We start from the raw sequence: 12,603 nt of genomic DNA, 5'->3' as shown, positions 1-12,603 counted from the left end.
GGCAGAGTCCTCTCTAGGACATGGTTCTCAAAAGGGGTCCCAACCAAGCAATATTACCATCGTCTCAGAGCTTATAAGGAATGTAAATTGTTGGGTCCCACGCCAATCCTACTGCATTAGAAACTCATGGGGGGTGGGCCCAACATTCTGTGTCTGCAAGCCCTGCAGGTGACTCGGATACATACTAACACTGGAGAACCACTGATTTGGGAAAAACCTGGCCCTGAGCCAGAGCACACTAACTCAAAAGCACGTTTCTTCTACCAAGAAAGAAGACCACTTAAAAAACTCTGCATCTATTGAGAGGATCATATGGTTCTTGTCCTTTCTTTTATTGATGTGATGGATCACGTTAATTGTTTTGTGGATATTGAAACAGCCCTGCATCCCAGGTATAAATCCCACTTGGTCGTGGTGAATAATTTTTTTAGTGTATTGTTGTATCTGGTTGGCTAATATCTTGTTGAGGATTTTTGCATCCATGTTCATCAGGGAAATTGGTCTATAGTTCTCCTTTTTAGTGGGGTCTCTGTCTGGTTTTGGAATCAGGGTAATGCTGGCTTCATAGAAAGAGTTTGGAAGTTTTCCTTCCATTTCTATTTTTTGGAAGAGCTTCAAGAGAATAGGTGTTAACTCTTCCTTAAATGTTTGGTAGAATTCCCCTGGAAAGCCATCTGGCCCTGGACTCTTGTTTTTTGGGACATTTTTGATTATTAATTTGATTTTCTTACTAGTTATGGGTCTGTTCAAATTTTCTATTTCTTCCTGTTTCAGTTTTGGTAGTGTATTTGTTTCTAGGAATTTGTCCATTTCTTCCCTACTGCCCATTTTATTGGCATATAATTGCTCATAATATTCTCTTATTGTTTTTATTTCTGCTGTGTTGGTTGTGATCTCTCTTCTTTCATTCTTATTTATTTGGGTCCTTTTTCTTTTTGATCAAACTGGCTAGTGGTATATGTATACAATGGAGTATTACTCGGCAATCAAAAAGAATGAAATCTTGCCATTTGCAACTATGTGAATGGAACTGGAGGGTATTATGCTAAGTGAAATTAGTCAGAGAAAGACAAAAATCATATGACTTCACTCATATGAGGACTTTAAGAGACAAAACAGATGAACATAAGCGAAGGGAAACAAATATACAAACAGGGAGGGGGACAAAACAGAAGAGACTCATAAATATGGAGAACAAACTGAGGGTTACTGGAGGGGTTGTGGGAGGGCGGATGGGCTAAGTGGGTAAGGGGCACTAAGGAATCTACTCCTGAAATCATTGTTGCACTATATGCTAACTAATTTGGATGTAAATTTTAAAAAATAAAAAATAAAATTAAAAAAATTCAAGACTTAGAAAACAAGTTAAAATGTAATTCCCACAGAGCCATGTGACAGAACTCTGTACTACTGACTCCAGGGAATAGGCTTTCCAGGAAAGCTAAGCACTCCAGAGGGATTTAGGAGGTGGTGGCCCAGCTCTTCTAGCTTGGGGATGGTCTGCAGGAGGGCACAGCCTCTTCTTGAGCAAAAAATTTTAAATCGTTCCTTTCAGTTTATAGTCTTTTGGCCAGCAGTTCTCTTTAAAGTTTTATTTTGGTTACTTCACTGGAACAACGTTAACTCTAACTTGTTCACCTGGAACACCTGTCCTACTCTGGTCTTTCCTGCTCATCTTGAAAAAAAAAAAAAACCTAGGAAAGAAGTTATTAGCTTTTGAACTGAACTAAAGGAGTTTGGACAGAAGGAGGACGTGCCCTCAGGAATATGGTGACCAACCAGTAAAGGCTGTGAATGCTTAGTTTCAAAATTAGGCTTAAATTTCCATATCTATTTGTTCTTCTATAGTCTAGAATGTCATCTCCTTGGTTGGAGTGTGTCTTTTCTGGGACCACCAGCAATAGCACTCTTGCCTCTAGCTCGCTACCACGGGTCATGAGCAGAGCTGGATAGCTGTATAGTCAGGACTTCAGCTGTGGCACAGAGTAGCACATCTCCTGTTCACAGTAGTCACGTGATGTGTATGTACACACCCTTGGAAAGCAATGGGAGATCATCAGAGGGACCTTTTTCAAAATTGTATGTTGGATACTGGTGTGGCTAGAGCCTGGTTGAACTCTGTAACTCAGAGCTCTAAGCTCTGTCAATATGCTTTGAGCCCTATCTGGGTCATCCTGACAAAAAAGACCTCTCCAAATGAGTGCCTGGCAATTTCTATCAAATGCTGTTTTAAAATAAGAATCATAGTTTATGAGTAATTATAATTTTTCCGTTTACTCCAATCTCTCAGACTTAAGTGTTAGAATGCTCACAGTTACATAATTCATTGCCTTGTTCATTTCTCATATATATGTCCATGTGCCAAGAAGTTGCAACTTCTTGTAACTTGGTCACACCAGCACTGTAAGGATGGAGGGACTGCTGCAGCCCAGGTACAACACTCCTACAGGTGACAGATGGATCAGCTGCAGGTGGACAGGTGGCCAGGAAGCCAAGGGAGTTCTGGCTACATGGTTTCCCAAGATAGGGCAACTGCATGTAAAACACTCCTGTACCACTTTTACTGTTGCTCCAGCAGAACCTGCAGGCCAGTGCTGTCACCAGGCCTGAGAATGGCAAATCCACTCTGATGAGATCGTGGAGTGCATTAAGAGGTCTGTCAGTCAGTTGTTAGCTCACAACCCTGGGAGTGCCCATCTGCAAAAAAAAATCTTTCCTCACAGGGAAGAAGGGTAGAGAGGGAGCCAGATTATGCACAAAGGACTGCTTCCTGCCTGTGAACCAATCCTTACTTTCAGTTTTGGCACTTAGTGCTCAAAGGCAGACAACCCAGGAAGCAGCATACTCACAGGCCTGGCCTGGACCTCCCAGGATGGCCCAGTGTCTGAGCCCTGTGGAGACAAATCCTATGATGGTCCCTTAGCTGCCTAGGGGAGGGAAAACTCCCTTAACCTCAGCTTCCTTCACCAATGCCTGATGCAGCTGATTTCCCAAGACATGTCTAGCATACCCAGGTCCTTTACAAACATGTGTGTTGATGATGCAAAGAGATGCAGGGTGCTCTACAAAAAGATTTCTTTCCATAGATGAGGGTTGGACAACCTAATTCTTAAAATCAAACTTTGCTTAAGAATTTTTTTACTAAATTTTGTTTCTTTTTAGTCTCTGTTCACTTCACTTGGTTTTAATTCTCTGACTGTGAAGGCTAAGAGGAAGGAAATGTCCAAATGTACAAATCTTAAGTTCTTAAAAGAAAGGAAGGACTTTAAATATATCTCTTAGAATATATGACTCCACTTCATGAGCCTGGATATCTAACTTAAAAAAAAATCACCAGATCAATTTTGGTAACCATTTATTCTTTCTTCTATGACATTTTGTCAAGAACCCAGGACTATGCCTGGGCTCTTCTTGTCCTGATAACCAGGGCTGTGGAATGGTGTCAGGACACTGTGAAGGACATCGTTCTCCAACAGTCAGATGTGGGCCCTTCATAAGCATGAAGTCTCCCAAGCATTTAAAGATAAACATGGAATTGATCGAGTGGCCTAGGATCCCACACAGATCCTTCTGTGTGCAGAGCAGGAGATGAGGGCTGTTCACAGCAGCTTGTTCTGCATTCACAGTGTCTACGAGTGGGGGAAGCAGATAACAGAAAACAAGTCCAGGCATAGTGTGGGAAGTTGTAAGGCAGCTGGAATCTATCACATGGGCCTTCTCTGTGCTCAGACCATACTCTGCTTTGGGTTTGTGTTGACAAATATTTCCAACAAGCGGATTTAGAACACCATGAAGAAGTCCAAATAGGTGATATTTAGAGTGGTGACAATCAGTTCAGTCTGGCCTGCCCTGGCTCTTTCAAACAGAAGCAAATAAGCTTTTACCAGATCATTAAAACTCAATGGAAAGGGTAGGTCCATTACTCCTGTAATCCATTCAGAAAACCAGCTATTTGCCTGTTCAGATTCCCCTGTCTTTGTTCACATCTTCTCTGCTTATCAGACCACCTGCCCTCTATATGAGTCACTCCCGTCCTTCCCTCACACCCTAAGGCCCTTGTGGCTCTGATGGCCTGTTTTGATCCACTTTGGATGTTTTGCCTGTATCTGCCTGACTAGGAAATGTGAACCTGGGATTGAACTGCTAGAACCACACGTGAGGGTTGATGCATTTCCACCTTCTGCACTAGCTCTCCATTGGGCATTAGATGGGAACAGTGAGCCAATTCCTGAGAAACTGTCTAGGTAGTACTATTCCTAGTGCCTAACTTACACCATTTGCCCCATTTGTTTTCTGATACATTAAAATACATCTGGTTTTCCTACATGAATTGGATTCATCAATACTACAGGCACATATTTTGGTATATTTTTCCCCTTAAAGAGGAAGTTCTTGTGAGCCAATTTTCTAGGAAATGTAATGGAAGAGAAAAAAGTAAAAGGCATCCCCCTAAGAAGAGTTCCATGTCAGTTCCTACCACCCAGTCTCTATAGGAGACAACAAAGCCCATCTTCTGGGTTGTCATGTTGCAGATGTCACGTTGGTGAGTATGATGTGGAGGCTTCTGGAAAAAATGTCAACAAGGAGCCACTGACTCCAGATTGTAGTCAGCAACCTGGCTTGGGATACAGAGGCTTTTAATGGCTGCATGGCTCCTCCACAGCACAGTTTACCATCTGCTGATGAGAGAGGCACTGGACTCCATCCTTCTAACCCTTCTCCCAACCCAGTCCCAAGAAGTGCAGCCTACCTGGCATGATGACATCAGGAAATCCCAATTTTCTTGTAATTGCCAATCCCCTATTAAATATCATGGGGTTTTCCCTCCTAATCTGTTCCATATCTCCACGGAGAAGCTGCAGAGAGATGATAAGACCTGCAAAAACATAAGCATTTTCTTACTCAGAACCACATTTCCACCCTGTTTTGTAGTACTAGAAATGACATAAAGAGTCACATTTTTTTTCAGGAGGAAAATATGCAAAGTTTAGCATTTTTCTTGAGAAAAATTTTGATGTAGAAAGTATATACTATTCTGAAGAAACATTCTAGAAAGCTATTTAAGAAAAGATAACCTCAACAACCCAGAGAACTAGTTTATTATATACAGACCGAGGTCTGGGAGACTGAGTTGCCTTTTTCTCTGTTCCTCAGCATCTAGCCCAGGGCCTGGCTGGACCCTAGCAAACACTCACTGAATGGGAGGGTTGAACTACATAAACCATACATTTAGGAACCCAGAAAAATCTACAGAAACAATGGCAGACTAGAAACAAAGAAGACCCTGTGCCAGAATGTCCCCCCAGCTGAAAATGAATGAGCTAAGAGGTGCTGTTTTATGCTAGGAGTATGTTAAAATGTGGGAAGCAACTTGCTGGTTCAACCTTGCAACGGCTTGTAAAGACAGCAGCAGAGCAGACATCACGTTCCCTTCAGGGAACCACTGCACTTCAAGGAAAAGAAGGGATGTTTTGTGGGGCTAACTGAGCTTTGCTTCAGACTATAAGCTTCAGATCTTCCAGATGATCCCAAAAGCTTTGTTCAGAACATAGGAGAACCTGTAATGTGTCCCCAGGTGAGCTGGCTTCCACTTCATTACTTGTATGTACCCTAGGAGTTTTGCACAAAGTAAGAATCTCCTGGAAACCATCCTCTCCCCTGCCCCCAAGGGTTACTACTGTAGCCACTGGCTAGAAGGCTGGGAGGTCAAGCCCAGATAGAGTTAGGAAGTGATTCTGAGACTCTGTGAATGAGATTAGCTGCTAATAGGATGATGAAGATGCTGATCTATGTGTCAGCAGGGAGCAAACTCATCAATCTAAAAACCTGGGAATTATGATAGTTAGGATAACCAGAAACGTAGTGGCTAGAATGGAGACAGTGACAAGAGTTGTAGGGTAAGAGTGGTTTGGAAATGGAGAGGAGAGAGGGAATGGAGAAGTGGAGAAAGAGAGATGTCACACAGAACAGTCACAGGCACTCTATCTGTCAGATCAAAGTATCCTAGTAACAAGGAACATGTACTCTCATAGCTGGGCTGGGGGGTCATCAGGGTTCCACTGCAACTCAGAAAGAACCTCAAGATGATCTTATTGCTTTGGCCAAATTCATGTACCCCAAGAACCATGAGATTGCACATATGATGTCCCAGGTATCATTAACAATGAGATCACAGTGCTCTGGAAAGCAGATATATGGTATTCCAGTTGTTAGTCTGGTTAGTGTTTAGGTTTGGAACACCCTATTTTTTTTTATAGCCTAATTACTTGGTGGACTCAACTACAAATAACTTATGAGCCTGACAGGCTGGAGGTCAGAATCCAGATCACAATAAACTCTTCAGAAGAGAGAAGCTTGTGAGGTACTCACAACCCCTCCCCCACAGCCCCAGCACATTTATCTGTGGTATCTTTACATGGCTATCAGATATTATCCTCTGGGCGAACAGGGGTCCACCATCCTAGGAGACAGCCTAAACTGGAGCAGATAGCTAAGGATCAGACAATTCCCAGAATCTGAGATGATAGAGGGCAAAGGAAAAGAAAATCAATGGGTTCATCCTTCTCATTTGGCACTGGCAAGGATTATTCATTCAAGTGCCCACTGACTACCTTTCCTACCTTTTATCTCATTTTCTGAGCAACCAAATTGGCCTAGAGATGCAAAGTGCAACTTGTGAGGATGCAGACTGAAGACACTGGGAGAGGTACATCTAGCTTTTGAGCTATCCAAAAGGAATTCTGAATAGCTGCTCTGAAGTGTGACAAGCAAGAGGAAAAGGGCTTCAGTTTATGCAAGAGAACACATGAAAAGGCACATGAAGGATGAAAGAAGTCACCAATGGAGGCTATAAAACTTCATCTGCTTTTGTAGAAATTGGGATCCTGGAATATGTGAGTCCTCTTCCTGGTTCTGAAGCCCTGAGTGATTGAGGCACATGCCAAATAATGCTAAGCATGGTCCTCAGGACAAAAGAGCCTCTGTAAATAACTCAGAAAAGTGACCCACTCGCCTACCCAATATGCAACCAGTCCTTTAGCAACACTTGCTCATCTACCTACCAATCACCTGGCTCTCAAGCCAACGAACTTGAAAGTAACTAATTCTATTACAATTTCTCTGTTAAAATGATCTCTGACACAAGAAAACTGTTTTCTTACTAAATTTCATCTCAGATTAAGACTGTCCCATAAAAATATCCCACATTTGTGTGGAATACTGGAAGGTCAGCAACCCGGCCCTTGTCCCTCTCAACCCCCATCTCTGTGAACAGATGAGTGAGGATTAATAATGTAAATTAATCCCAGCCCAAGAAACATAAAGAAAGCTGTATAAGTCATTAAAAAATACATAGAAAATTAATTTCTCAACTGTTTTGTTTTCACTTGTTTTTAATGATCTTCATGCTACTGGAATTACTAAAAGTTAGTTCTGTGGCTACATATCTAAGAGGCCAATCTAAGGGAGTTAGTGATGAATGATAGTTTTAGTCTCAGCACCTAAAACTAATATAGTAATTCCTTCTGAATTTTGTATGATTTAACTCGAAGGGAGAGCACTACTGAGTTCTGAAACAGAACTGCCAAGGCAATTAGCTGTCCACAATGTTTAACAAAGATGGGTGACAGTTTATAGCAAAGTTAATTTTTTATAATGACATGTCTTTAATTAAGGAGGCTAATAAAGACCTGAACTATTCCTTGAGTAGTCTATGAAATTTTTTGACATGAAGACCCTACAATCCTGTAGTAGAAAACCCAGGCTGAGAAGCTTGGCAACAGAGTGGAAAGCCAGTGGCCTGGAGTATGGAAACCAGGGCTCCCTGCTTTAGCCATGAAGTCACTTCATTGAGCTTCAGTTTCCTCATTTATTTAATGAAGGAGTTGAAACAGGTAATTTCCAAGATCTCAACAGCTTCCAAGTCAAGCCTTGCCTAGAAGCCATCAGACACACACTTCAAAGAGAAGCAGCCTATTTCTCCTCCTGGATTTTCCACAAGTACATGGAGACCTCTAACTGGGACACCCTAACTAAGGCTATCTGAAGTCTGGGGTGCCTTTCTAACACTGTTTGAATGGCCAGTGTTTGTGAGTTCCAGACAAAAACCACAGACACTGAAGATGGCACCATCCCTGCTCACTCTAGGGAATGAGACACAATTCAGCATCTTAATCTGGTGAGGTAATGGGGGAAACTACTCTTTCAGCTGTTTTTTTTTTTTTAATTTTTATTTATTTTTTAAAAAAAATTTTTTTAACGTTTATTTATTTTTGAGACAGAGAGAGACAGAGCATGAACGGGGGAGGGTCAGAGAGAGGGAGACACAGAATCTGAAACAGGCTCCAGGCTCTGAGCTGTCAGCACAGAGCCCGACACGGGGCTCGAACTCACGGACCGCGAGATCATGACCTGAGCTGAAGTCAGCCGCTTAACCGACTGAGCCACCCAGGCACCCCTCTTTCAGCTGTTTTAAAAAGTGTATTATTACTACCATCTTTCTTCTAAAATGTTCTCCATGTTTTTTTTAAAAAAAGTTTTTAATGTTTATTTGAGAGAGAGAGAGAGAGAGAGAGAGAGAGAGAGAAAGTGGGGAGGGGCAGAGAGAGAGGCACACAGATCTGAAGTAGGCTCCAGGCTCTGAGCTGTCAGCAGAGAACCCAATGCAGGGCTTGAACCCATGAACTGGGGGATCATGACCTGAGCCTAAGTCAGACACTTAACTGACTGAGCCACCCAGGTTCCCCAAAATGTTCTCATGTTTTAATCATATCATGTCTCAAGAACTTGTATCCAAAGGTAACTGTTTACAAATCAAGTACAGTAAATAAAGCAAAGTACACCACAAACATGGACATGAATGGGAGTTTTCCAAATTACCAGTAACTTTTTTTTTCTTTTATAATTAAAAACTGTGATCAGGGAAGAGGGGCAGAGGGAGAGAGAATTTTAAGCTGGCTCCATGCTAAGTAGAGCCTGATGTGGGGCATGATCCCATGACCCTGGGATCATGACCTGAGCTGAAATCAAGAGTAGGACATTCAACCTACTGAGCCACCCAGCCACTGAACCAGTAACTTTTTTATATTTTAAAAGCAAGATTTTATTTGCCTCCTGCTTTAGCCTAGTTTTAGGTGAGAAATATGGACTCCCTTCCCTTTCAAGCACTGCTTGGAGTTCCCTGGCATCCAGGCACATACATAGAAAAAAACCAGTCACTTAAAAATTGTGAGAGAGACCCTGAGGCTCCCTGTGCTACAAAGTTTTAGAGAAATCAAATACTCCCATCTGAGGGTCTCAAACTTTGCAGCCTCTGGTGTGGAGTTGTTCTGAGGGCCATCCTAGTTGAATATGTGCTGATCCTGATAAAGAAAAAAATTAAGTCCTTCTTAACAACTTTGGAAACTTCCATGCTTTGCAGTGGCTTTAGAATGTCATGTAAGGCCCACTTGTATTTATAATGAGGCTATGAAAGTTAAAAAACAAATAAGGTTATGTAAAAGATATTATGAAATAACTGATAGGTAAAACTGTCGGAATAAGCATGGTTCTATGTAAACTTGATAGCTATCTTCAAGGGTATATAAAAGCTCAGAGGCTTTTAAATAGTGCTTCTAATTTAATCAAGCAATTAATGTTCAATTTAGAAAACACAATCTTTCTAATGTGTGGAATTGCACCAAGATTTAGACAGAAATTAAACAGTTTTAAAAGAAAAGGAGGGGAAAGGAAAAGAAATTGAACGGAGATAAAAGCTGCTGTGAAATAAAGATTGTCTATTTCAGTTCCTGAATGATATTGGCAGACCAAACACTGATTCTCATTAGTGTCAGACTTTCTTTGTGATGCTAACACTGAACAGGAATAGAAAAAGTGATTATTAATATTTGTCTTTTATTTTTGGCTGGGGTGTGTATTCTTTATTCAGGAAAACACAGACTTCACAATGTCACAAACTCTGAAACCTTTTTGTTTGCTTTTGATTTAAATTAGAACTTAAGTTACCTATCAAAGCACATGGAATCCATTATAGAAAGAACAGAGAATGTATTTTGGTTGAAAGTAATTAGGGAAGGTCTCAAATTACCACAAAAAGAAATAGTAGAAAATGACTGGGCAGGAGAATAAATGTCTGTGGGGAATTGAACTTTACATATGGCGGCTGATCCACACAAATTCAATGTATGATCTATAGGTCTGTATGATCAGGAACAGTAAATGCAACACAAAGTTTTCTAGCCAGAGAACTATGTTACCATGGCTGGCACTGGGAGCAGAATACTTGGCGCTGGACTTGCGGATGATATTCTCGTGGATCTGGGACCACTCACTCTCGTTGTTGCACCTGCAACAGAAGGACAGGTGTTATGGCTCTCAAGGCTTTTAAACATCTGGTCTGATGTTCCAACTGAAACACCAACTTTGAAGGCAAACTTCAAACTCACTTTCCTGTTTTACTAAATTAGACAAGGCATGTTTTCTGTTAAGGCTCATGGAAGATTCACACTTGGGTAAAGGGTGGAAACTCTAAAATGAATGTCAACAAATATTTTTAATTGGCAAAATATCCTATTCTCTAAAGTAGCAATCTCCTACATCACAAGCTTTTCTTTTTTTTTTTTTTTGAGAGAGAGAGAGAGAGAGAGAGAGAAAGAGAGAGAATGAATATGAATGAGTGGGAGATGGAAGAGAGAGAAGGATACAGAGGATCTGAAGCAGGCTCCAGGCTCTGAGCTGTTAGCACAGAGCCTGACGCAGGGCTTGAATGCACGAACCGTGAGATCACGACCTGAGCTGAAGTCGGACGCTTAACTGACTGTGCAACCCAGGTGCCCCTAAGTTTTCTCTTCTAGTCTCTTACACACCACACACACACACACACACACACACACACACACACACACACACACACAGTAGGTTCCAGAGGCAAGTTCCTGAGAGGGGAAATAACAGTTCCTCTAGACAATTACCACTGCCATGCCTTGCGCTGACTTTGTATCATCATTCAATAGTCTTTATACTGGCTCCAGAGGAAAATCCTATTAAGCTCAGAGCAGTGTGGATATTTGCTTGTTGCTGTTTCAGCCAGGCCAAGAGAGGAAGAAAAGTTTAGGAGAATAGTGAGTTTGGTCCACTGTGAAATCCTCTATAATCAAGAGGAAGGAAGGCTTAGCAGAAAATGTTGAAATGTCTAAACATATAAAGTCCTTTCCTAGGGGTTTCAAGATTGGGACAAAAGAGAGAATAGAGGAACAACACTGCACCTCTGTTAATTTCTCTAAAGGGCAATTCCAAAACAGCTACAACCACACAAGTACTTGGTGTAGTTTACAGACAGACACCAGGGATTCCTCATCCTAATGCAGACACCTCAATGAAACAACTGAAATGAGATTATGGTCATCTCTTGAAAATTCCATGTGACAACAGGAGTCTCTATAGCCTTGGCATCCCCTTTCCCTGTTGCATAGGAAGGTATGACCTTCCAAAATGTAAGACCCAGGCACAAAGGAAAACTTACAGGATTTTTCCATGCTTACTCAGAAGTGTGCAGTCCAGCATGGCCACTTAAATAGGAAACCCCAGTGAGAGTTTTAGCATGTGAAATCATATGGTATTTGACTTTCAGTCTGACTTATTTTACCTAACACAATGCCCTCTAGGTCCATCCATGTTGTCACAAATGGCAAGATCTCATCTTTTTTTTTTTTTTAAGCTGCACAATATTCCATTTGTGTGTGTGTGTGTGTGTGTGTGTGTGTACCATATCTTATTTATTCATCTATTGATGGACACACCTGGGTTGCTTCCACATTTTGGCTATTGTAAATAATACTGCAATAAACACAGGGGTGCATATATCTTTTTGAATTAGTGCTTTTGTTTTCTTTGGGTAAATAGTAGTGTAATTGTTGGATTTGGTATGGGATTTCTGTTTTTGTTTTTGTTTTGTGGTGAGCATAGCATAATGTATAGAGAAAATGAATAATTATGCTGTACACCTGAAATTAATGTAATGTTGTGTGTCAGCTACACTCAAATAATAAAAAAGATATCAAAGAGTAAGGAACAAAAAAATAGTGTAAAGACTTAACAACAGAAAAAGTCCAGGAGCGTGAAGTACACGCAACGTGAAACACAACTAAGTAAAAGGGTTTGTATAGAAGTCATGCAGAGATAAAGGAAATTAGTCATTTAATTTTATTACTCTTTGGACTCCTGAGTCAGCATAAATAAGCCTCAGTTACTCAGAGATGTTGCAAAGAATTATCAGAGATGAGGTTCTCATAGTCCAGAGCTGTGAGGGTAATTTTCTACTTACAGAATTCCTTCCAAACAAAGGAAGAGGGAGACCGTTCTTTAAGATGAGCACTTGTGATTTAGCAACTCGGTTGGAAATCAAAAGTGAGAGGTGCTGGCAGCAGTACATCCAGCCCTTCCTGTCTGACATGCTCACTGTCTCATCTCTTCCAACCAGTCAGTACATCAGAGTGCCCAGCTGGTGAGGATTCAAAGACTTGTCTTGCTGTCAGCTTTTTTTTTGTCACTTTCTAGGTTTACAAGATCAGTAGTTACTTTCTTTAACAGAAATCTGACTACAGTTTG

General features: G+C 41.2%; 1 protein-coding gene across 4 annotated transcripts in view; it reads right to left on the bottom strand.

Moving 5' to 3' along the window:
• The window catches only part of DOCK3 (dedicator of cytokinesis 3), a 597,071-nt gene that overhangs the window by 108,105 nt on the left and 476,363 nt on the right, over positions 1-12,603 (bottom strand). For all 4 annotated transcript variants that reach the window (XM_081794945.1, XM_081794946.1, XM_078443039.2 and 1 more), the window contains 2 exons: positions 10,254-10,342; positions 4,751-4,876 (listed from right to left, as the gene is read on the bottom strand). In XM_081794945.1, coding sequence (XP_081651071.1) covers positions 4,751-4,876; positions 10,254-10,342 — 215 coding nt within the window. The remainder of the gene's footprint in view (positions 1-4,750; positions 4,877-10,253; positions 10,343-12,603) is intronic.

The sequence above is a fragment of the Panthera onca genome, chromosome A2 (assembly GCF_046562875.1).
Source record: "Panthera onca isolate mPanOnc1 chromosome A2, mPanOnc1 haplotype 2, whole genome shotgun sequence".
Taxonomy (NCBI): Eukaryota; Metazoa; Chordata; class Mammalia; order Carnivora; family Felidae; genus Panthera; species Panthera onca.
This window is presented reverse-complemented; position numbering and strand designations above follow the sequence as displayed.